Here is a 24,318-nt window from a genome sequence, read left to right as displayed (position 1 = left end):
AATATCAACGGCCACATGGTCGGCCACTCATCTACCGTGTACGGGTTGCGCCCACTCGGTGGCCTGTCAGTCGCCCTCCCTGTCACCAGCTCTTCTTCACTAGCCCTTTTCGAATCCCAACCAACCAGCCGCCCCGTCCGCGGCTCGCGGCAGCCAAACAGCCGGCGTCCTCAACGGCGCCAGCCTAGTCCGACGGTGGCTTCATTGCGATTCGCGCCAGTGGCGACCAATGACACAACCGACTCCCTCACGGTTCCTCTTGTTTTCCCAAGAACGGTTTTCAGCCCGAGCTGATCGTCAGAGACACATCACACACCTCAGACCCTCGAAAAACGCGGGTACCTGAAAAAGCAAACGCTAGAGATTCCGAGGTTGCGGCGGTGTAACACGATCTCTCCTCACCTTCTCAGGCAAGAGGCACGGTCCACGGGCGAAGAACTTTATTCCACACGAGACGAAATGGCCTGTTTGCGCATTCTTTCTTTTTACTCTTCAAGTATGTGTTTCATGTGACATTCAACACTGCAATGTGCTGCCTCTTACAGTTCACCTATCCCCTTTCTGAATTCCTGCAGCGCAAGCGGTGCCACGTCTCACATTCTCTACAATTTGAATCTGCGTGTCGGAGGTTGGATCGGATCTACAGCCCGTGTTGCGAAAATCTTTCATAATCGATCGCCTCAGTCTGCATTGTTGGGTTTGACGCTAGACTCAACACGAGAGCGGCGGGAGAAGAATCTCGATTTGGATCACTGCTCGCGGCGGGCAGTTCGGGAAAGTCTTCACGAGCCCTTGGCTGGCTTAGCACGCCTAGCTGCCGTTGCCCTCGTGCCAAGGGCTGAGAGCGCGCTCTTCTATGTCTCCCAAAGAACGACTTGCCTTCCCACGCGTTCTTCCGCACTTGGTGTCGTCGTCCCAGGAAAGAACTCGGGGTTGTCGGGGTGCATACGTCAATCGAACGCGGCCCCCGCTACCAGGGAGATCCGAGGACCCATTTAGAAAAGCCGCCGTCTGAGAAGATCACTGAGACCTGCAAATGTTCTTACCGCCTTGCCGCCCCTGAGCCAGATTCGTCGAGAGACTTTTTTTTCCGTGTCTCTCAACCACGCCCCTCCAGCCTTTCTGTGTGTCAAGCGGGCCGGTCTGGTGGCAGGAGACGTGGCAGGGTGGTTGAAAAGTCTTTTGTGGTGGTAAAGAATGTTGTCTGTCATGAATCGTGAAAATTGGAGGGGCTCTTTGCGCAATCGGCAGTCATTCTCTACAGGCTATGCTACGTAGCTACGAAGGGAGGGGGCGCACGCAAAGTGGCATCATCGGGATGTGTTCCGGTGCTTTCGTGATGTGTTTCGCTTACGGATTGTGGGCGGGCTTACCCATTCAGAGCCCCCTTCTTGCCTCTCCCTCATCTACAAAACAATTCTCCGAGTAAACAAAGTCAACTCGACGACGCTAATTACGTAGACGCGCGTGTGTAGTACACGCCGTAAACTCCCATGCGCTTCCCGTCTAGCTCAGCCTCATTTGGTATCAAAGCCCCCCCAGTTCTCAACGTTCCACGGGTCCAACGGCGCTCCCACGCCAGCCAGTGCAAACATTACCACTCTCCACCGCGTTTAGGTCTTTCGTCTACAAGTTCTATCTCGTACCTCGGCTCGGCCGCCCCCCATCCGTTTACGAAGCAGTGACGTCTACGCCGGTAGCCGAGCCGCTCCTCTTCTGATCCCGCTGCTCGACCTGCGTCTTCTCGTACGTCTCGCTCCCGTGGTGATCCTCGTGCGTGAGGTCAAACTTGTACAGCGGCTCCAGCGTGGCGTCCCTCTGGAAGAGGACCCAGCGCCTGAACCAGTAGGGCAGGGCCTCTGTGAGCTGGTAGCGCATGAAGACGCGGGTGGGGACCGCGAAGACGTAGTCCAGCTCCTCGAGGGTGCGCTGTTTGGTCTCCGGGAGCCAGAAGAAGATCATGACGAGGGCGACGACGTTGAGGCCCGCGTAGAAGCTGAAGGAGCCCACGACGCCGAGGTCGGCGAGCATGATGGGGAAGCTGATGGAGAGGACGGCGGCCCAGAAGAGGCAGGTCGCTACGGCCCAGGACATTCCTACCTCGCGGTGGGAGAGGGGGAAGACCTCGGCGGAGTAGGTGAAGGGGACGGGGCCTTCGCCTGGTGAGTAGAATGCTGTGACTTTGTTAGTGTTTTTTTTTCTTCTTGATATGTGCATGCAGAGTGAGATGAGAAGGACGTACCGGCAAAGAGGTAGACGAATAACGCCACGAGGCCCAGGTGAGCGCCTCCGGTGCCCGGGATGAGCGTGCAGAGACCCGCCGCGAGCAGCGTCCACGCCATCTGGGGGAAGGTGAAGAGGAGGAGGGAGCGGCGGCCAAAGGTGTCGATGGTCCAGATGGCGGGCCAGGCGAAGAGGAAGTTGACCATGCCGAAGCCGAAGGAGGCGAGGAGGGCGTTGTACTCTGATGTGCCGGCCTCCTTGAAGATTGTGCTCGAGTAGAAGGCGATGATGTTGATTCCTGTCCGCTGGTGAGTAATGATCGAGAGGTATTCAAGTTCGGGGTCGCGACTTACCACACATTTGCTGGGCAATCATGACGGTGAAGGAAGCCAGCGTGGCACTGCACCAGATCACAAACGTCAGTTTCGATACTCGATGAATCTCACACAAACTCTTTCTTCGTCTCATTATATTTGTGGCATCATCACTCACCGTCTAATACGTGGAATGGTGAACAACTCGACAAAGCGCTTCGCGTAGTTGGACCGCCCGACAATCTCGGCCTCGACCTGGAGCTGGGTGTGGATGTAATAGATGTCGCGCGCGGCCTGGATCGGGTGGTTGCGCAGCCGCAGCAGCGACTTCATGGCGTCGGGGAAGCGGTTCTTCTTGATGTACCAGCGCGGGGACTCTGGGCAGATGTAGATGAGCAGCACGAGCGGCAGGGCCGGGATGAAGGCGGACCCGAGCTGGAGGCGCCAGGCGATGGCGCCGGTCTTGGCGACGGCGAGGTTGGCTGCCGTTCCGGCTGCGATGCCGAAGGCTGTCCAGAGTTCTGTTGATGCCGCGGTCAGCATACAGCAGGAACTATACACATGACTCTCGTCATGATATCTATATCAAAATGGGGGAGAGGGTGGTACTCACGCCACGTCATGACGAGAGCGCCGCGAATCGGCGCGGGCGAGTTCTCGGCGGCGAAGATGGGCACCGTGCTGGCTTTCGCTCCCATGCCGATACCGAGGAGGATACGGCAGCCGAGCAGCTGCGGCCAGGTCTGGGAGAAGGCGCTACCGATGACGGGCCAGAGGCAAAAGTTGGCGGCGAAGAAGATTGCGCCGCGGCGGCCGAAGAAGTTGTTGAGCGGGTCTGAGAGCCAGCAGCCGATGAGGGCGCTGCCGATGTATGGCGCCGCGTTGACGAGGCCGACCTTTTGAGAGTGTTAGCATGTGATGATACCAAGAACATGGCTTGCGAGTGAGTGAGTGAGACGTACAAGGAGAGTATCATGGTGCGAGGTACCCCCAATCCCAAACACCGTGGGAAACGACAGATTCGCGCCGTTGCTACCCGTCTGATCCCATCCCTGGACAGCGGCGCCGATGGAGCAGGTGATGATGGTGAGGTACAGGATCTTAGGGATGCGCCACTTATGCTCGATCTCGTCGCGGAGGACCTGGATCTCGGTGGCGTCGAGGGCCTCGGGGCCGTCAATCTCTTCGTAGCCCGTCGGGTCCTGGGCGACGAGGGCGCCCTTTTTCAAGACGGGTATGTATTCTTGCAGGCCCTTGTCGTGGGCAAAGGCTTCGACGTCGCGGAGAAGCTCGGCGCGGGTGATGCCGAGGAGGGGGTTCCTGATTCTGTTGGGTGGGTAGTTAGTTTACGTTCAACTGAGGGAACTGGAGGCGGAGGACGGACTTTGCGTCGACGTTGTCGTTTAGGTCTACTGTTGCTTGGGATCCGCGACGGGCTTTCTCCATGTTGGAAAAGTCGCCCGAGCTGGGCGTGTTAGTTGAAGTTTGAAGATTCATTGTAAGTGAGTAAGGCTTACACCGCGGCTCCGTCTAGGTGTTTGTCGTCCGCCATTGTTGCGGCGCGTTGAGTACTATCGACGACTCAATGCTTGATGGCTTCTTGGTTGAAGTGTGAGTGTTTCGAGCTCTATACTCTTGGTCTATCACAAGATGACAATCAAGTCTCTACGATAGATTGCGCCTTAAAATCCGAGAGTGATCATCTAACTCAAAGACAGGGCTCGGACGAGGAGAGGGGGAAACCGGGAAAGCATGGGATGGGCGCTGCCTGGTATTTGTATCTCACCCATAGACACCTTCTCATCCCAACCTCTGCACAAGGTTCACGGAGACCAGATCGGCGCAACCACCTTCCCCCGCAAGTCAAGAACGGCAGCTCGAAGGCGTCTATCAACGCGAACTAGGTAGACCGGCTTTGTTCCTCCCTCTCTCGTGTCAATGGGACTAGACCACAGCGTACGAGCATCCAGAGGTGATCCACAATGGGGCGACCCATGGGGAAAGTCCAAACCTTTGAAAGTGGATTCGCTGGGGTTTGGGGGGCAGGGAGATGGTAGCTATTCTTCAGATGGGCCATGGAGCAAATAATTTCCCCTCACGCGCGCGTGGTGTATGTGAATGGCACGACTGGGTACCATGACAGTGGCGGCTCTCTCTTGGCCTGACCAAGGCAGCGGAGAGCATACTAGACTACATGGTTCGCGAGTTCGGCCTTGCATGGCCCATCGTCTGGATTCCCGTGTCTAATTGGGCTACCGGTCGAAAGAGATGTAACGATGCTCCGCAAGGGCGCATCTGGGTTGTGCGACATTTGACATCTCCACCAGCAGTGGCTGTCATTCGAAGTGAGTTCTGCGGACCAAAGCCCGGCGCCTTGGTAGCGCTCCTCTGTTTTGGGGGAATTGGGCAGAGATCGGCACAATATGATACCGGCTGCTAGACGCCGCAGGCAGCAAAGTCGAAAGCAAAAGCTAAGCTCTTCGGATCAGCCTTGGCCGTTAACGGTCCCGTCTTCGACTGAACGGATTCATGGTTCTGAGGGTCCGTTGCTCTCTAGCCGTATCCTTCAGTCTAAAACCCATGGCTTTCCCCAGACTGATCTTGCTTCTCACTTCCTCCCCAGGAAAAGCACGTCCCGGCGGTTGACTCCTAGCACACGCAACACACGTTGTGTGGGAACGTCCGTGTAGCAAGAGATAAGGGCAGGAACCCTGGCCATTCAAGACAAGACGTAATTAAAACGTGGGACCCTGTGGGACGGATACCGTCAGAAGTACATTTGAGTGCAAGACTCAAGCACATCCGAGAAGGTTGACCGTCTTAATTGCCCTTGTCGTAAACATGCGAGGTAAACGAGCGAGCGGGCTACTGTGCGGCGCAAGACGGGAATGGCGTTGTCAGATGAGATGCTATCCAATTGCCGATCCCACTATGTTTGGAGAGTAGCGCCGTTTCCGGGGTAGGCTATCGACCGGGGGGAACGCTTCGAGGCGGGATCATTTGTGGATTCTGTCGTTGGAGGCTTGGAGATGCCGCCACTTATCTCGGGGAATTTGGGAAAAGCCAAGACAGGACAAGAGATCTCGTCGAAAACGCCAAGAACGGTGAGATTGACGTCCTAGTCGAGATCAAAGTTCGTGTGGCTTCTGCAACCGTGAGGTGAGGTCGCCATTGCATCTTTCTGCTTACGCTCCGAGAATCTAGAGGTGACAGAAAATAAACCGGGTACGCTTTCTTGACTCCGGGTTTGCGGGGTTTGGGGCACGGAAAATGCGTTCTCCATACCCAAAGATGGTTGGAAGGGGAGAGGACAAAAAAGAGAGCACGCTCGACCAGGATAAATCGACTCCTCATTTCGACGCCAGCATGAAGACGTCACCGTCTGGAGGCGGTATGCTTGCCATTGGTCTTTTTGGCAGACCAGTTAACGACATCTCCACTTGGAAACCAACCGAATGGCTTTCTAGGTACTTAGACTGTAGACATGGTGCCATAGTATGAAGGCACAGAGGATTTGGTGGGGCCAAGTCGGCAACAGCTCGTGTAAATCCGTCCCTGGAGTTTCATAGTACCGACAAAAGACGGCGAAAAGGCTGCGTGATTTTTTGGTGGATTTGTGGCGCATTTTTTGACAGGAGAAATCTCGTCTTAGTTGAATCGTCTTGTTAAATCACGAATCGCGAATTGATGAAGTGTCGTCGGCTAGAGTCGTAGCCAAGAAATTGTGCTAGAGAGCCGCCCGCAATGCCCAGCATTGCCGAGAAAGTGCCCAGCCCTCTAAAATGCTTGTATCGTCGTCCGCAAAAGCTTGGGCTGTCGCATTGGGCTATAGGGCCGATGATCGCTTTCCTCTGCACCCTTGCTGGAGGATGCAGCTCTCCAGAGAAGCATTACCCTCGATTGATTGGGTTGGGTTCTTGGCTGACTGATAGCACCGCAAGCACATGACCTTGTGACCGGGGTTTGTTCCAAGGACGACTTTGCACCTTTATGTCCTTCGGCCAAGTTCCCGGTCGATAGGTGAGGTCTGAGTCGTGTTGTCCTGACACTGTCAACCAGTACAATGGTCATTTTCGAGGGACCCCTAATGAACCCCGCGGGGCTGGTGGAGGTATTTCTATGCGTTTCTCCAAAAGGCTGTGGAGGCGTTTGCCCACCTTCATCCCCGCGGCGCTTCCTCCAGCAGGCGAAGATGATGCGGAGTCTAAGATATTGTTCAGTCTGACTGCCTTCGAAAAAACAGACGTTGCAATTGTATTACAAGCTGATTCGCGAGTGCGTGTCCTGTTTTCTGCTCTGGGGACGCCCTTGTAGTGTCTACAGTGCCTTTACTCCATCTGTGCTACTGGAAGACCTGCCACTGCGTCCTTGATCTTCTAGGAAATCCACCTTCATATCTGAGGACTGAGCCTACCTAGCAATGCTGGGGTTATTCTCCTGCAATGATATGCTGCAAACATTCATGACCGGAGGCCACGATTTTTTTCTTTTTTTGAGGTGTTCCAACTCCGAGTTTCGGTACGTACCGAATCTGAATTGCTGTTGAATTGCTGACATTTTGCCAACTTTTTTCGCAGTTGGTTTCACCGACACTGAGGATCATGAGCAGCTTTCTTATCGTAGGTGCCGCCAAGAACCAGGTCGCCATGAACCCCCGTAACACTGTGGTCTTCGATGCCAAGCGTCTCATTGTCCGCAAGTTCCAGGACTCCATGGTCCATAATGACAGGACCCATTAAAAGTTACAGCACGCCTGCTTTCCACTCATTGTTCACATCATGGATCCCTTTCTTACTTACCTCAAGATACCCAGGAACGGATTACAAGTGTGGAATAGCATCTGAGCACCCAAGTGAATGGAATTTCGGAAAATTCTCAAAGCAGTCGGTGTTTCCTTAAGAAGCGATGTTGTGGATGAGAAATTAGTAACCCTCTTTTTGACCAGACATTTTAACCTATATAAGGGAAGATCGCTCATCTGGGTACATCACGGATTCCAAGCTTGGACTTGAGTACCTCAAATAGCCGCGCCAGATATAAATGACAACAGAGCAAGGACTGGTATATTGTACAGGCGCATTTCTGGGCGAGGCCGAGGGCTCTAGTATTACTTGAATATTGAGAAGGGTATCGACCACCGTATATCATCGTCGGTCGTTCTCTGCCTGGGTTTGATAGAGAGCGTAGGCCCCCGAACAATGAAGCCTTAGTAGTTGTGCTTGAGAACCGTTTTGAGAGCTGCAATCTCCTTCTCATACTTTGTGATCTTGACTTGGCTGCCCTCGAGCTTTTCGAGTAGGTACGCCACCCGAGACCCGGTTTGAGCAGGCTGTTTTGGCAGGCTGCCCAATAGCGCCAGCTCTCCCTCGGCCTTTTCGATGACTTTCGCCTCAACCTTCGCAAGCTCTTTCAGAAGGGCCAAGTCCATTTTGGCCCTGAGAACACGGTCGTCAAGCAGAAGACTGAATGCTGCTTGGTACATTGGCTTTCCTGGGCGGATCGTTTGCGGCCGGCCGTTGTAGGTCTCTACCGTAACGAGCTCTGCATTTGTAAGTCCTTCTAAGGCTGACTCCCCGTTCGCGGCGCCAGGGGTGGTGGAAGAGGCGAATGTATCGGACAGGAGAACCTCGTTGTATCGAAGAGCATCGTGAGAAGCAAGCGCCTTGATCAAATACCACGCCTGCTCGGTGGACCATTTCTTGCCCTCGACAGTATCCTTGCCACCTAAAAGGTACATCTTGACGATTTCAGTGGCGCTCTGGTTGATGATATCTTCAATGGCGCGCTGGGGGCTTTGGCCACCCTTTAGTCGTCTAGCGAGGTATTCGAGATCTGTGAGACGGCCACCGAGGATTCCAATTGCCGAGTCCAGCTCCGAGAGATCGGGTTTTCGGTGTTGCTCGGGCTTATCCTCCTTCTCCTCTGCCTCCTTGGACTGTTCTCGGACCTTTTCAATTTCGTCCTCTTCGAGACGGCTGATGATGAATTTCTTGGCAACATCAAGGGAGAGATCACCCAAAGCAGCTTGGCGGAAGACGCGATCCGGCATCGCCTTCGATAGCGATTTTGAGTAGGAGGTGTCGTCTGTCAAGAAGATGACGTGGGCAACATTGTTCTGAACCATTGCCGCAGCCCATTCCGCAACCTTGTCGTAGACCAGGCTTGAGCCTTCGTTCTTGTGCAAAAAGTTATCAATGACCACAACAGCCCGCTTGTCTGGACGGGCCTCCAAGTATGCGTCGTCTGAAAGGTCGCCATCCTTGCCATCCTTGTCGCGCCCGGCGAGGGAGACTTCCTTTAGGGCCTCTGCGGTTGTGTGAAGGATTTTGACCACCTGCGACTCCAGTGTCTCGGAAAAGCCAGCCTTGACCCCAGTCGTGCTCTGAACTGCCAAATCGATCATGCTGCTCATGCTGTTCAAGAAAGCGAAGATCGGCTTATAGCCCACGGCGGCAGCTAGGTGTTTGATGGTTCCACTTTCGCCCCTTGCCTCGATGATCGGCTTGCAGTCGATCACCAAAACATTTTTCCTACCCTTGAGTGACTGGTCCAAGACGAGCTCCTTTTTGCCTGAACCCCGAGGGCCCTGAACAACGATGAAAGTGTCGGAGCTCTCAAGGAGCCAAGTCTGGATCTGCTCGATAAGGTCTCGGCGATGCTGCCAAACTGCACTGAACCCGGCCTTGTCAGCCTTCTTGTGCCCAAATGAGGAGAAAATGTCGGAAGTCTGGCTCTTGATCCATCGGTAGAATTTGTTGTTGCTCAGTCGGAAAGAATGTTGGATGTGGGCCTTGACGAAGAATTCGCGTATGGGGTCGAAGATGGCCACTGTGATGGCAGCAAGGAGGGCGGCAACGACGGGAATTACCACCCTAGGATGGCTAGTGAGCCAGTTCCAGATGTTGTGCGGTTTGACCTTTTGCTCATAGGATAGGCGAAGCCTTGTGCCAATCTTTCCGCCACCAAGACCTTCGTCAACCAGGAATCCATGAAGACAATTTCTCGCCATGATGGCGTCGCGGACGCGCGCAAAGTCGATGTATGCATACTTTGGGAGAACCTTCGAGTCGGAAGGCTGTGAAGTTATCTCGGCAATTTTACCGTATCTGCGAAACAGACTGTAGAGGGTCTCCTGTGAGAGTTCAACGGCCTCGCCACCTGCATCTTTTCCTGTGAATTCGACCTTGACACGACTTTTGGGAAAGCGGTAGAGATCCTCTAGCCAAGGAACTCCCTTGACCAATCCTGCCTGAACCCCACGAAAGGGGTTGAACCATGGTCTGAGGGGATGTTTCTCCAACGAACGAGCGAGAGATGCTTATGAGTGTTAGTCAGGCATTGACACGAGTTGAGGAGACTCAGTTTAAACAGCGACGAAGCCGTCATTGCGGACTAGAACGAAGTTCAAACTCACTCTCAATATCTTTTGGTACAACGTCGGAGCCATGGCTGAATTTTACAAAAGCTCCTCCGTCCTTGAGTCGCGGTAGGATCTCTGTGACTTTGATTGGGAGATCGTCGGGGATCGCTCGTTTTACTAGGTTGATTGGATCGGTGCCAAGGCCTCCGCCAGAGCTATCGAAGCGCTTGAGAAGGTCGGTCAGGTCACGGTCTGACTGCCATGACCGTCGGAGGAGGTAGGTGAGCTTGAGAGGAAAGAGGTCTACCAGCTATTGTCAGTATTGTTTCCTCGCGCCAGCGCGCTGGCCGAGATGGACATTGAACAAGAGGCACAAAGGTGGGGGGTGAAGAGGACAAGACCGTGAGTGGGAAGACAGCAGGGGATGTGGTCAAGGAGAGAAACGGAGACAGTGAAGAGCATCGATACGGCACTTGATGCTCGGAGGAGGCCAAAATTGGGAGAGGGTAGGGACTAAACCCGGGGCGCGAGGTCCTGGGTCAGATGCAGGAATGACTCGGCTGAGAGAAGGGGTGACCAGAAATCTTACTGTCAAAGAAGAGAATGGATTCGCTCTCCGAAGTGGCGATATGCCCGGATTTCTCGTCGCCGGTTACGGTACTCTCCCATGCTTTGGACGCGGCGCACACGATAGCTCCATGTCGCTGGGATTGAGCAATTGGCCGGGGCAGGCCCCATGTCATCTGCAGCCGAGGCGGAGGCCTCATGCCGGAGCGAAGCAGCGCTCTAGTAGGTAACATTGGATGGATGTCGATGCAGACTCACATGTTGCTTTGACAGCGAGTGGTGGAATTGAGTTTGAGGACGGGACGTTGAGAACAGTTGGATGGAAGGCAATGGAAGAGAATCAAGGCAGCCGACTAGCTTGCCTGCCTCACCTCACCTTACCAGAGCTGCTTAGCTCCTTCACGAGAAAGTCAGCCCCGGTGTTCGCGTGGGATGATGTCACGCTTTGCGGCCCCACTTGAAGGCCCGCGCGGTCCAACGCGCCCCATAACCTTAAGTTTCGAAACGGACGATATCTTATCCGAACCGACGACGCCCCACTAGGTAGAGCACGCGCAGCTATGGCAAAAATCATGCAACCACTCATTGGCTAGACGCGGCGTCTTGGAGGTCATTGATGGTAACGGTTGCCGACTTCCCCTCATTCTCGATTGCGTCCGACCTGCCCAAGACGATATCACCTTGGGACTTTGCCCGATTCTTTACGCTCTCTTCTGTTTTTAACCAACGATTTTTCGAAATGGGCTGGCTCTGGGCTTCACCATCTCCCCCCAAGACTCCCGCCCCGGGACAAGCTTCACAGGCTCCCGCGCCGACCCCGCCATCCTCGACTAAGACGACTGACTCCGAGATCGATCCCGAGATTGCAAAGTTCCTCGCCCTTTTCCAGACCGAATCGGGCAGTCAGCCAGAAGAAAAGGCGTCAGCGCCAGCACAATCATCCTCCCCACCGTCCAAGTCATCATCGTCTTCATCATGGTTCTCCCTCAAATCTTCACCCGATTCCCCCTCTCAAACCAGCAACCGCGCAATCACGCCACCCTCCGACAATCCCGTGGCTGAGTCCACCCTTCCGACAGAGATGTCTTGCCGCCAAGCGTTTGACATGGCCTTTCACTGCCAGTCTGTCGGCGGCCAGTGGAACAGCATTTACCGATACGGCACGATGCGCTCTTGCAGCGAACACTGGGAGGACTTTTGGTTCTGCATGAGGATCAAGAGTTACTCGGGGAAGATGAAGGAGGATGCCATAAGAGACCATTATCGTCAGAAGGAGTTTGAAAAGTATGGAAATGGCAAGCCAAGTAGTGAGGACGTCTGGCAGGCAAGGACCACCAAGGTCCCACCGGGCATGGCATTTACGGAGAGTTTGGAGGAACCCACAATTAATGACGAGGAGTGGCAGAGGATGGAGATTGAGAGGCGGAAGCAGATTAGGCAGGGGCTCGGCATCGAACCAGCAGCATGATACAATTGTACAATAAGGATCCATCTCTTCTCACATTTTTGCGGCCGGGCCAAATGAAGCCCTTTAACTACAACCACTACATTTTCCATTCATGATTGAGTAGTATAATTATGGGGAAGTATTCGAGTATAACATCACAAGCATGAATGAATGAACAAGTAATTTTACTGTTTTGTATTAGACTTCCTAAACCGCGGAGTCTAGCTAGAATACATCTCTGACCCATAACCGTGCTTTTCCCATCGTGATTTCATAAATGCAAAGAAAGCAAAAGTCTAGTCGTGAAACCCAGTGGCAGCCGATGCGGTGCCACACCCATGACTCGGACTCTAAGGAAAGAATTCATCAAGGGTATCAATTTAGTCAACCTCCTCGACGGTAGGGCCGTCGTCGTGGTTGCCGGGGGGAGCGCCGCCGGGGGCACCGGGGAAGCCGCCAGGGGCACCGCCAGCACCGGGAGGACCGCCAGCAGAGCCGTAGAACTTCATCATGATGGGGTTGGCAATGCCCTCGAGCTCCTTCTGGCGCTCCTCGTACTCCTCGCGAGTAGCCTGCTGGTTCTCGTCGAGCCAGGTGACGATGGTGTCGATCTCAGTCTTGAGCTTCTCCTTGTCGTCAGCCTCAAGCTTCTCGTCGACCTTGGAGTCGCTGAGGGTGTTGCGGAGGGAGTAGGCGTAAGACTCGAGACCGTTCTTGGCAGAGACACGCTGGGCCTCGGCCTCATCCTCATCCTTGAACTTCTCGGCCTCAGCAAGCATGCGCTCAATGTCCTCCTTGGAAAGACGGCCCTTGTCGTTGGTGATGACAATCTTGTTGGACTTGCCGGTACCCTTCTCGACAGCGGAGACGTTCATGATTCCGTTGGCGTCAAGGTCGAAGGTGACCTCAATCTGGGGAACACCGCGGGGAGCGGGGGGAATGCCGGTAAGCTCGAACTTGCCGAGAAGGTTGTTGTCCTTGGTGCGCTGGCGCTCACCCTCGTAGACCTGGATGAGGACACCGGGCTGGTTGTCGGAGAAGGTGGAGAAGACCTCGGACTTCTTGGTGGGAATGGTGGTGTTGCGGGGAATGAGCTTGGTCATCATGCCACCAGCAGTCTCGATACCGAGGGACAGAGGGGCAACATCGAGAAGAAGGATCTCGTTGGTGCTCTTGGAGGAGGTGTCACCGGACAGAATGGCGGCCTGGACGGCAGCACCGTAGGCAACAGCCTCATCGGGGTTGATGGACTTGTTGGGCTCCTTGCCGTTGAAGTAGTCGGAGATGAGCTTCTGGACACGGGGGATACGGGTGGAACCTCCGACCAGGACGATCTCGTGGACCTGGGACTTGTCGACCTTGGCGTCGGTGAGGACACGGTCGACGGGCTGGATGGTAGAGCGGAACAGGTCCTGGCAAAGCTCCTCGAAGCGAGCACGGGTGATGGAGGTGTAGAAGTCGATACCCTCGAACAGGGAGTCGATCTCGATGGAGGTCTGGGCAGACGAGGACAGGGTGCGCTTGGCACGCTCGCAAGCAGTGCGGAGACGGCGCAGAGCGCGGGCGTTGGAGGACAGGTCCTTCTTGTGCTTGCGCTTGAACTCGTTGACAAAGTGGTTGACAAGGCGGTTGTCGAAGTCCTCACCACCCAAGTGAGTGTCACCAGCGGTGGACTTGACCTCGAAAATGCCCTCCTCAATGGTCAAGAGAGACACATCGAAAGTACCACCACCAAGATCGAAGATGAGAACGTTGCGCTCACCCTCAGCCTTCTTGTCAAGACCGTAGGCAATGGCGGCAGCGGTAGGCTCGTTGATGATACGAAGGACGTTGAGGCCGGCAATGAGACCGGCGTCCTTGGTAGCCTGACGCTGGGAGTCGTTGAAGTAGGCGGGAACAGTGACGACTGAGACAAGTTAGTTTGTGACTCTCAGGTGATGTTGGGACATGTGTAACTTACCAGCATTGTTGACCTGGCCGCCGAGGAAAGACTCAGCAGTCTCACGCATCTTGGTCAGGACCATGGCGGAGATCTCCTCGGGAGTGAAGGTCTTGGTCTCGCCCTTGAACTCGACCTCGATGTTGGGCTTGCCGCCCTTCTCGATGACCTTGAAGGGGAAGTGCTTCATATCGGCCTGGACCTCGGAGTCCTGGAACTTGCGGCCGATGAGACGCTTGGCATCGAAGACCGTGTTGTGGGGGTTCATGGCGACCTGGTTCTTGGCCGCATCTCCGATCAGACGCTCAGTGTCGGTGAAACCAACTGCGGAAAAAGTTAGCAAAAGATCACCAATTCGACGGCAATTCCAGAATTCGTACCAAAACTCGGAGTTGTCCTGTTTCCCTGGTCGTTTGCAATGATTTCAATCTTGTCGTTGGAGTAGTATGCGACGCATCTAATTACTGTTAGTATATGTTGTGACCATATGGAGTGGTGGTGGAATATAGGCGGCGGGAAGGCACGCTGAGAACGAGAAAAGAGCGCAAAAAGGAGAGTAACTTACGAGTAGGTGGTACCCAAGTCGATACCGACAGCCTTGCCTCCGGAAGCCATTGTGACGGTTGTGGTGTGTGGAAGAAGAGTTGTGGTGTTTTTAGAATTTGCGTGTGAAGGAGGGGTATCTTCGTGCGCGTAACCGGGAGAAGTTGTGTTCCGGTAGAGTTGATATCAGCGATCAAGAATTCGGTGAAAAAAGAAATGCGCTGGACACTTCTGATTTTTGATGGGTATTAAGAAGAGGATTGGATTTCGTGAAGAGTGAAGAGACAGGAGATGCGAAGAGTTGGTGTTTGGATTCTTAAAAGGTAGACGGCAGGTAGGAGGCAGGAGCGACTCAGTGCCCCGCAAAAATTCGAAATGGTTCTTTCCTCTTCCACCTACCCTCAATTGGTGGGGTACCACAATCGCTGCGGCCCAGCTGGGGACACTTCCAGGAGCCTCTCGAACACGCCTGAAATTTTCTACCAACCCCTACAAGGATTAATTCGGGACTAGGGCCTTTTCAGCCTCTCCAGGAGGCAAAGTTTCCAGTTTTCCAGGATTCGAGGCAATTCCCCAGCGCTTCGCAAGGCGATTCCAGCGACGAGAGAAAGATTCTGCGAAAGGCGATTCGCTGACATCATAACCTTCCATGAGGTCTATGGAGGGGCAGCCCGTTTGCGCCCCTTGTCGCAGTACCCTGGCTTGGCTCCCATGCACGCCTTAAAACTGGTCTGTGTAGGTATCCTCTACTTTTCCCCTCTCGTCCACGAATCCACACCGCTCCAGAAAAGAGAATTTCCATCGCTGGTGAGGTGATATCATCCAGACTGGGCCACGCAGCTGGGTCACTGCGTGGCCCAGCGACCGGACCCAGCGACTCTTCATGAAGCATCTATTATCCACCACACTCATCTCGAATCTCCTTTCTGGGGCCTTTCTGGACCTTAGTCAGACCCCTCGATCTCAAGCAACCGAGAGGCGACAATCGAAATCAACAGAAGGTGCGATCAATGTCGGTTGGGTTGTGAGCGCCAAGAAATGCGGCGGCGAAAGTGAGAAGGGATGCAAGGGACTGCAGCATTCACAAGAACATTCAGGCAGACTAATACTCCGTACAGCTAGGCAAAAGGAATTGATTTGGGAAATCAGGCTGCTATCGCAATTATTCTTCGGATTGGTGGTGGGTGAGGTGGTGAACACTGCATGCAGGTGCGCAAAGGGCAGCCTTTGTTGCCATGGCAGCCCAATGAAACCCACCATTGCGGGTTTTTCTTCTTCTGTTCCTCCTACTGCTATGGTCCCATCTCGTACCTCTAGGCTATTTCTGTTTCTCATTTTCTTGGTACGTATTCGTACCTGATGCTCCCACTGATGGCAGTACCCAACAACGACTAAGCAACCAAAGGCGGAGGCAAAGACAGAAATTCCGCCGACATTAGTAGGAATGGCAAAGGTACCTAAGGTAAGGTAGGTAATGAATGCACGGATACTGTGTACTCCGTAGAGATGGTCTATCAAAAGCTGTGACAATCGGAAATGACCCCACTTACCCGGCCGACCGGCCGGCCCTGACCAAAGGAGGATCCCGTAACAAGTGGGTTTCCAATCGGGCTCGGAACCTCAAGATGACCACAGCCCGGACGGCTGTTCGGGTACAAATGACTGCAGTCCCGCAAATGCATTTCAGTCGAGTTCTTGAAACGAATAGATTCAACTAAGTACTCGAACTAGTGAGTTTTACAAGCACATTCGATTGCAAAGTGTACCCAACGCGCGAGGGGACTATATAATTGACCTCAAAGCGCGAGAGCGGCCTCTGCTAATCAGCGATGTCGCATATCCCCCAATCGGTCTGGTCCTTTCTTTCGTCCTAAATATCCTCCTCGGGATTAAGAGCCGCCGTTGAGTCGTAAACGAAACGACGCGGCTCCTTGCACTTGACATTTCCATCGCCTGCTTTCTCCGTTTGACCAGCCTCTGAAGCTTGAGAAGTGCTTTTTTCCTTGATAACGAATGGCTGCTGCCAAGTCGTTATGCTCGTGGAATACCACCGAGTTTCAAAACCACTCCTCCCGTCAGGTAATTCCCTTTTCTCTTTGCCGGAAAGCAGTCTGGGCCGGTCCGATTCTTCTTTCTCGGGAGTATTCTCGGGAGTGAAAACCTTCAGTCCCTCTGTGAAGAAATTGGGTGCGACTTTGCGAAGCTTGATCGGTCACCCGTCTATGAGGGTGCTTGGGACACTTTCGGGTCCCATTTTTCACTTCTTTACAAATGTCGCGAGGATGGACGTTGCCTGGGCCCAACTCCCTTCCATAGCGTCTCTTTGTTCTTTCGTACCGTGGATCTTGAGAGATCTGGCAGTGAAACTGCTGATTCCTGTGTCAAGTATCGAGTATCGAGGTTTCCGTCTGCATTCGTATACTCAATGCGACAGGCAACTCTAAACACTTCCTTGAAGTTGTCGAATAGACCGACGCCAGAAAATTTCTCGTATGCACAAGGATGGCGATTACCCGTCGACAAAATTGCAATCTCGACCGCGGGAATCACGTAGTCGCCGTCCTTGACTTTCCATTCGCCGCCATCATTCTTTCTCAAAGGAAGACGGAGGCGCTGAATGGTTTCCTTCGTGCCTCGTACGCCTTCTGGCATTGGGCGTGTACAAAAGGTGACGGCGAGTCTATCGAGATCCTTGACATTACCGTTGTCTTCCACTCTGCACGGCGTTCCGTTGTAGAGCCAGCAAGATGGACCATCCTCATGACGGATTCTTTCTGGCCCCGTCCAAAGGCGATTTGCGACACGATACAACTCCAAGACTGGACTGTTCCAATTGAGGCCACTCTCTGGGCCAGGGCTAGCTTTGAAGCGGGGTCTCGCGAATGAAGAAAATGCTTCCAATTTCGTCACTGACGCAGCGATTTTTGTAAAGATACTAGCGACCTGACCCGGCAAACAGGTGACGGGGTTATTGAAGCCCTCCCAAGACATATCTCGCATGCCTGGATGATAGGCATCGTATAGAGCAATCATTGCCTGTTCTGCCCAAGCATGCCATGATGGGTCGTCAGAGGGGTCAGGCTTCTCCATCTTGGCGATAGGATAGATGGCCCATTTTCCTTTGTGTTTCTTGAGGAAGCTCTTCATATACTCGTAATGATTGACTGAATAAGGGGATGGCATCGTGGACTCGATCTTCTGTCGTTGGCTGTTCACGTATTCAGTTCCCTTCGTGCTCATCTTCCAGAAGCAATGGGTTCTGAAATTTTCCGAAGAAGAGTCGTCCCTCCCGTGGTGGACAGTGATTCAGAGTGCGTGCTCGTTGTCTAAGTTGTTTCTCTCCTCAGCAGGGAGTCTATCGACCTCGGTAGCCCTCGATATGATTTCCTTGAGGCTAGGCATTCCATTTCGAAACAAATTAAGAGTTCCCATCTTCTCGAGACCTAGCGTTACTCTCAAGATCTCATGTTCTCGTCACAAGTTACTTCGTCCACTAACCTTGAACCATCTTCCCCGCGATGCTCGTGATTTTCTTTGGCTGTTTCAACATGTCAAGCTGACGAAGACTCACCCCGGCAAGATCTAGATCATCATTACGAATTTTACACGAGTCGAAGAATGTGACGAGAAGGTGTTCAACCGGCATCTCGATACTTTCGTCGGCCTTCGCGACCGGGGTCGGCTTGTTAACTTTCGTAAAAGAACCTGACGCCGGGAGAGTGACTATTTTGAGGAAGTCCTCAGAAACGATGGCAGGGTCCTTGAACTTTTTGGGGTTGTAATAAAATCCCCAGAGAGTGTCCTCCCGATCGTAAACCTCAAACTCTAGATAGCGGTTTTTTGTCTTTTTGGCAGGGTTCCGAACTATTCCGGCAGTGCCCTCATCCAGCATCATGTGGTTGCCTGCCGTGTCGTCAAGTGACGCATGCTCACTTGGGATCCAAAAATTTCTGATTCTGGCTCCAACAGGGGTCTTAGGCAACGACATGATGAAGCTTCCGGCAAGGAAGTAAGTTCAGAGTCAAGCGCGGAAACAAAGCGACGACTGGCTCTTTTAAAAGTGTTTTGTTGACGGATTGGTGGCGAGTAAAGCGTATTGATTTGGAAACGCTAGTAGCGCAAAGGGTGAACACGTCTGGTAGAGTATATCGTGGACAGGTCACGCATAGTCGATACGGGAAAGATTGCCTCCGATTATATGTCTTGAGTAGTCGCCTTAGCTTGCCTCTATAAGATCTCGTGCGGGTTCAGACGTGCGCTTCTTCGCCAACTGTGAAGCTCTTTGTACGTGAACAGTGCCTTTACCGCCCGGTGATTCTGCTGAAAGGAGAACGCGACTTCGGCTTGCGTAGGTCTTTTGAGATTTCGAACAATCATTCCTAGACAGCTGTATGTCACGTAGGTTTCCTATCCATGTCACAATGCCTGAGTTAATGATTGCCATATTATGCTGGCTTCCTCGTCATACATCCTGGTGGTAAGTATCATCAGTTTACCGCTACCCCAAAATGCCCTCTTTGTGAGCAGGGAACATTCCAAACATCGTAATTCTGCTTCGATGCTTTCCGTAGCTGTTTAATCCCCAAGGACCGAGTGAAAGACTTCTTGTAAACTTGCCACAGTCAAATGACTGATGGAGAGGGAGGGGCCTGCTGGCCTGGCCGATTCCTTACTGATAAGACAGAGAATGTGAACAGGCATTCCATAAGCTGGTGTGAATATCGCTTATTACACGTATTGAACATGAAGTGTTCAGCAAAGAAGCGCAAGTGACAATTGATGTTCAAATGAAGGTACCCGATCACGACTGAGCCAACGTCTCTGACAACCAAAATGTGAATGATACCGAATACATCAAGTATTGAGTGCTTTCATGGCTGATCAACACGGTGATTGGAAACTTGAAATAAGCCTATCTACTCTTTGATGAAGAGTAGCCAACGGAAGATGCGACCATGTGGCGATGAAGATTGATGGTACGTGTTTTCCTGCCCTTCATAATAGATCGATCATGATAGCCGTACATAAAGTGTGCATCTGTGTTCATCGTCAAAACGACATGATGATCAGACTAAGGGGAGTCCGTCTTGATTGCGAGTCAAGTAGACAGCATGATGAGATGCCACACAGACACGCCAATAAATGATAGGAACCGTGTGACATGACCAGCATTGGCATGGCTGAGAAGGTGGACAAATGCAAAGCATTGGCTTGTCGCTGTTTGTCAACACTTGGAACATGGTTATACTAAGAAACGTGGGCAATGAGGCTGTTCGTGATGCTGGCTAGACGCAGCCGGGGACTGTATGACTACGCCCGACCATCTCACTGAAGGACTGTGACATAACAGTGGCTGACCTCTACTCTACAGTCATGATGATGGAAATGCGCTATCTGTAGACGATGTCGATGAGACCTAAACGTAAGCAAACCATCGTTGTTTACTGCAGCCTATTCACATATCATCGGTCATACATGTGGACGTCGTAAGGGTAGGCAGCGCAAGATATTAAGACCTTCAAGGCGGCATTCAAACAGCGAGACATACTTTACAATCCCAATCTGAACTATTATACTAAAACGCCTCTAGGCCAGCCGGCCTGCCAAACCAAGTCCCCAATTCATCACCATCTTCTTCCCTGTTCCCCGACGCAAAGTAGTCTGTCATCCGCGCGGAATCGCCGTCATCTTCGACCGGCCATTCCACCTTTGGGTTTCCCTTTGCCTCGAGCATGTCCTTGGCCGTGCCCCAACTGAACCTGCATTCGGGACCCCATCCAAACACCGGGTGCATGTTGGATCTCATCCATGACACACACCGTCCATCTGATGGATATCCTGAACCCCAGGCCATGCCCTCCTCTCCCTCTGCCGCAGCGTCAGGGGCTCGCCCCTTGTAGAGAACCTCAAGCGCAACATCACGGGTAACCTTTGCGCATACAGAAGCGGCCGATACACAGGGGTAGAGACTGTCTGCCTTCTTCGCGACTGTAATCTTTGTTGCGGGAAAGAAGCGCTGGAGCTTGGCTTGGTAGGCGGCGGGCTGACCGACGGTATCGACGTAAATCTCCTGGATGTTGACGCCCTGCGCAAAGACGCCCTTGATCAAGTCAACGGTGGCGTCCATGGCCTGGGCGTTGAGGTTGTAGTTGGCTCCCGGGCGCATCATGCCTGATGAGATGTCGCGGGCACTGAGTGCTGAGATGGCGAAGCCGCAAGTCTCGGCCAGGTCGGAGCCCGGCGTACACAGAGCCGTCATGAGTTGTGAGCGGACGGCCGGTGTGAGCACTTTGGAGTCGTCAAAGTGATGGGTCTCACGGAGTAAGGGGTCCGAGAGGGGAATGGGTAGGTAAAAGACACCATACACCATGGGTCCCAAGACCGGTCCGCGGCCGGCTTCATCGACACCTAAGCAGACTGGAGTGCCGGACGCTGCCGGTGAATCTGATTCGTCAGGTGTGCTGGTTTTTGTCGATGAGGCTGGGGGGAGAAGTGTTGAGGGAACTGGGGAGAAGTATGTGTAGGAGTCGCCCGAGAGAATGGCCTTTTCGTTGATAGAAGGGGGAACAAAGGCACCCGGGACTGGAGTCTCGAGAGCGATATCCTCGACCATTGGAGAGTCTTCCATTGTGAGTGGTGAACTGGAGATGAGTTGAGAGCAATCTGGATTCGCCCTAGGTATCGCTTATAAGGTAAAAGAGCAGTGTCGTATGGACGGTATGTTGTCGTATGGGTATCTTTTGAGAATTAAGTGCAACACGTCTTTGCCAAACTCCGAGCTGAATACCAAAATAGTTGAGACTGTGAAAACCAAGGTCAATTGTTCACTCAAAGTGACTTGAACTTAGGACCGGGAAATCTTGTTGGCTAGCCCCTCGACGCGTCTAGATTAATGGGGACGCGTTGAGCAGGGGCGCCAAGTCCACAAGTACCTGCCCCTGTCAACCCCGATTTGCAGCAGGCCCCGGCCACTGAAAGTCCATCGACACAGGTGTGTCCAGCGCGCGTCGTCAATTTACTTGCCAACCAAAAAGTTGCGCGCGGTCAACCTCCCCAACAACACCTCACCCCAAGATAAACACGGCCACGATCTGGTCCACGACGTCCCTTCATTCTCACCCGAGTCACTCGTGCTGAAGACCCAGATCGGGATGCTCCATCTCGAATTTTAATCAAATTTCTCGAACCGGACCATTTCACAACTACACATTCGCAATGGCACCGCCGCGACAGAGTAACGTCCGTCGTCGCGAGACCTCCACAGGCGATTTCCATGAGCTTGGTGTGAAAGGACGGTGCGTCGCGCACTCCTTCTCTCGGGCTGGCGTGGATCGCAAGCTCGGATTTGTATATGGACTTGTTAGACTGACATCCCAACAGCAAGACTGGCATTGAATTGCCCGACACGGGCGTACGCGACGAACATGGCATGCAACCCATCGATGGCCTTTTCTCCTCACCGGAGAAGGACAATGGATCCGCCAGCGACGATGGAGAACAGGACATGGAGCTGGAGTCGGGTAAGCCCTACTGAGATCGTGCAATATCGCTCGTTTTCTGACGAAGCTCCTTATTAGAATCCGGTCCCGGGCCTTCCACCATTATGAAGAACCACCCTCGGCTCGTTCCCCGAGGGACCTCCCCGCGCAAGACAAACCTCGGATCACCTGCGATGCGCCACCCGAGCTTCGGCCCTTCCTCATCACCGACACGGCTGTCACCCCAGCGGAGATCATCGTCGCCGATAGAACCTCAGCCAACTCGCGGAGCTCCAGTTTCACGCAAACTTGACTACGGCGCCCTGGAGAAAAACGGACCCGGGTTGAACGGTAAACGTCCCAACGGATTCAAGAGTGGACGCGCAGTCTCTTCCGAAGACGAAGAAGAAGAAGAGGAGGCTGTGCTACAGGCGCAAAATGGCCATGTCGAAAACGGGGAGGAGGAGTCGATGCAAATGGTCAGCATGGACGACGGTCAAGTGCCAGAACCCGAATCTGAGCCAGCAGCATCGGAAACAGAGGAAATTTCAGAAGCGGAGGCTCCGAAGCAGCCTACCAAGCGCAAAGGCCGCCCACCAAAGGCGAAGCCAGCTATCCAGGAAGAGGCAGAGGAACAGTCAAACCGTGAGTCCGAGCCAGAAGAAGCGCCTGTTAAGAGGAGAGGCAGGCCAGCCAAGGGCAAGGGCAAGGAGAAGACCCAGTCAGACGAACCTGAGCCTGAGGCGGAAGAGGTCAGCGCGCCCAAACGACGACGCTCGCGTAATTCCGATGGAGACAAGGCGGAGCAAGAAGAGGAAGACGATCGCGCATCCAAACGACAGCGGAAAGAACCAAAGAAGGCAACGGGCGGAGCAAGGGGGCGGCCGAAAGCTGCGCCCCAGGAGGAAGAGGGGGAATCATCGAAGCAGACGGCCAAGGCCGCCTCAAAAGCCAAACCAGGACCCAAAGGCAGGCCAGGACGCAAGCCGCAAGCCGCAGCGGGCGAGGACTCGATTCTGGGCGTGGTGCAAAAGGGGCCGCCCATGCCTAAAGCGCGCGGTCTGGTATCGCAAAAGCAGAAGCAGGACCCCCATTCCATCACCCACACGAGATCCGGTCGCCAGTCCTACAAGCCGTTGGCGTTCTGGAAGAACGAGCACGTCACCTACGACGAGGACGAGGCTTTCGAAGATGGAAAGAAGGGCAACAAATTTCTCCTGCCGAGCGTCAAGGAGGTCGTCCGCGTGGAGGAAGAGGAGCGGGAGGCTGCGAGGAAGGGCAGGCCAAGAGGCCGCAGGCCTACTGCCAAGGCAGGCAGACGGCGACAGCAGGTCGAATCCGAGGACGAAGAGCCGGCGGAACCATGGGAGCAGGACCCGGGCAGCGTCGACGGCGAAATTGTGGTCTGGCAGCCGGAGCACGAGTTCAACCCGCCCGCTATCAACGAGCAGGTCGAGATCGACGAGGAGCGGATCGCCGTCGCCGCGGGCGCCATCCAGACGAGGGACATTCGGGACGCCACGTTTCGCTTCGCAAAGACCCTCAGCTTGCCGTTCTTCGGCTCGGGCGTCGTCGACCTCCCGCCCGGCGCAGAAAAGCGGCCGAAAAACTCGCGTAAGATGCAGATGGTGTTTTTCGTCTTCCAAGGCAAGGTCTTGGTTACGGTACACGAGTCCCAGTTTAGAATAAGCGCCGGTGGCATGTGGTTTGTGCCAAGAGGTAAGCCGTTCCTGTCTGCGTCTCGAGTAGGAATGATTTACTGACTGTCGTGCAGGGAACTATTACAGTATCCACAACGACTACGAAAACCCAGCTCGCATCTTCTTTGCTCAGGGTTGCGAGATGAGCAATGCGGGGGCCAATTTCTCCCAGGATACGACTATAGGCTGAAAGTCGATTTAGGGATGATAGAGACGGCGGATCTACATCGGCTCGTCTGTTAGGTTTCTTTTAGTTGTTTGGCTGTCGGCAGTGTGTTTTGCGAGATATCCCGTCTTCTCTTTCTCCCTCTGAAAAGTGGCTCAAGAGGTAGCCCGTTTGGATTCGGTTTCGAGCTGTTGGATGAGGGTTTCCCTTTTGGGTCCAAGAACAGGACTTTCTTAAACCGAGGGGAGAGCTTGCGCTGTGGTCCGGGATGAGCGAGTGGGAGGACTATCATGAGGAGTAGCGGCTGTTTTTTTGTGTTTTTGAAGGGAGGTTTATAATTGCATCAATCAATATCCACGAAGTCGCGTTTCTTGAGTATTGGATCCCGTTTTCTGTGATAAACTTGCCATTGCAACAGTGTACTTTATGAATGGACTTGGTGATGTATAGCAAACATGTGAAACCAGAAGCCGTGGATGCGCAGGTTACTTCGTTTCATCATCTTGTGTTAAATCCTTTCATATGAAAATCAAGGCTGACGATATCGTGCGAGCAAATTCATGGGCTTACACGGGTGTCAC

At 53.5% G+C, this 24,318-nt stretch overlaps 9 protein-coding genes across 9 annotated transcripts; 3 read left to right on the top strand and 6 right to left on the bottom strand.

Moving 5' to 3' along the window:
* Positions 1–1,671: 1,671 nt before the first annotated feature.
* CTAM01_02254 (uncharacterized protein) lies at positions 1,672–4,089 on the bottom strand (the record flags this gene model as incomplete). The annotated part of the gene is made up of 8 exons (XM_060518293.1): positions 1,672–2,174; positions 2,243–2,521; positions 2,577–2,623; positions 2,716–3,058; positions 3,151–3,433; positions 3,500–3,863; positions 3,922–4,002; positions 4,055–4,089. 8 exons carry the CDS (start codon positions 4,087–4,089, stop codon positions 1,672–1,674), a joined length of 1,935 nt encoding a protein of 644 aa, XP_060386926.1.
* A 1,487-nt stretch (positions 4,090–5,576) lies between these two features.
* On the bottom strand, positions 5,577–5,891 carry CTAM01_02253 (uncharacterized protein; the record flags this gene model as incomplete). Its single annotated transcript, XM_060518292.1, has 1 exon — positions 5,577–5,891. One exon carries the CDS (start codon positions 5,889–5,891, stop codon positions 5,577–5,579), a length of 315 nt encoding a protein of 104 aa, XP_060386925.1.
* Positions 5,892–6,600: 709 nt separating this feature from the next.
* On the top strand, positions 6,601–7,276 carry CTAM01_02252 (hsp70-like protein; the record flags this gene model as incomplete). Its single annotated transcript, XM_060518291.1, has 2 exons — positions 6,601–6,648; positions 7,115–7,276. 2 exons carry the CDS (start codon positions 6,601–6,603, stop codon positions 7,274–7,276), a joined length of 210 nt encoding a protein of 69 aa, XP_060386924.1.
* Positions 7,277–7,743: 467 nt separating this feature from the next.
* CTAM01_02251 (uncharacterized protein) lies at positions 7,744–10,697 on the bottom strand (the record flags this gene model as incomplete). The annotated part of the gene is made up of 3 exons (XM_060518290.1): positions 7,744–9,854; positions 9,952–10,200; positions 10,487–10,697. 3 exons carry the CDS (start codon positions 10,695–10,697, stop codon positions 7,744–7,746), a joined length of 2,571 nt encoding a protein of 856 aa, XP_060386923.1.
* Positions 10,698–11,203: 506 nt separating this feature from the next.
* CTAM01_02250 (uncharacterized protein) lies at positions 11,204–11,932 on the top strand (the record flags this gene model as incomplete). Its single annotated transcript, XM_060518289.1, has 1 exon — positions 11,204–11,932. The coding sequence occupies one exon, from the start codon at positions 11,204–11,206 to the stop codon at positions 11,930–11,932; it is 729 nt and encodes a 242-aa protein (XP_060386922.1).
* Positions 11,933–12,291: 359 nt separating this feature from the next.
* Positions 12,292–14,465, bottom strand: CTAM01_02249 (hsp70-like protein; the record flags this gene model as incomplete). The annotated part of the gene is made up of 4 exons (XM_060518288.1): positions 12,292–13,817; positions 13,872–14,174; positions 14,231–14,307; positions 14,416–14,465. The coding sequence occupies 4 exons, from the start codon at positions 14,463–14,465 to the stop codon at positions 12,292–12,294; spliced, it is 1,956 nt and encodes a 651-aa protein (XP_060386921.1).
* A 1,798-nt stretch (positions 14,466–16,263) lies between these two features.
* On the bottom strand, positions 16,264–18,288 carry CTAM01_02248 (uncharacterized protein; the record flags this gene model as incomplete). Its single annotated transcript, XM_060518287.1, has 4 exons — positions 16,264–16,565; positions 16,731–16,759; positions 16,915–17,591; positions 17,965–18,288. The coding sequence occupies 4 exons, from the start codon at positions 18,286–18,288 to the stop codon at positions 16,264–16,266; spliced, it is 1,332 nt and encodes a 443-aa protein (XP_060386920.1).
* Positions 18,289–19,968: 1,680 nt separating this feature from the next.
* Positions 19,969–21,021, bottom strand: CTAM01_02247 (ribonuclease HII; the record flags this gene model as incomplete). Its single annotated transcript, XM_060518286.1, has 1 exon — positions 19,969–21,021. One exon carries the CDS (start codon positions 21,019–21,021, stop codon positions 19,969–19,971), a length of 1,053 nt encoding a protein of 350 aa, XP_060386919.1.
* Positions 21,022–21,608: 587 nt separating this feature from the next.
* CTAM01_02246 (cupin) lies at positions 21,609–23,761 on the top strand (the record flags this gene model as incomplete). The annotated part of the gene is made up of 4 exons (XM_060518285.1): positions 21,609–21,688; positions 21,774–21,913; positions 21,971–23,590; positions 23,646–23,761. The coding sequence occupies 4 exons, from the start codon at positions 21,609–21,611 to the stop codon at positions 23,759–23,761; spliced, it is 1,956 nt and encodes a 651-aa protein (XP_060386918.1).
* Between the last annotated feature and the right edge of the window lie 557 nt (positions 23,762–24,318).

The sequence above is a fragment of the Colletotrichum tamarilloi genome (assembly GCF_030869305.1).
Source record: "Colletotrichum tamarilloi strain Tom-12 chromosome Unknown Scaffold_5.1, whole genome shotgun sequence".
Taxonomy (NCBI): domain Eukaryota; kingdom Fungi; phylum Ascomycota; class Sordariomycetes; order Glomerellales; family Glomerellaceae; genus Colletotrichum; species Colletotrichum tamarilloi.
This window is presented reverse-complemented; position numbering and strand designations above follow the sequence as displayed.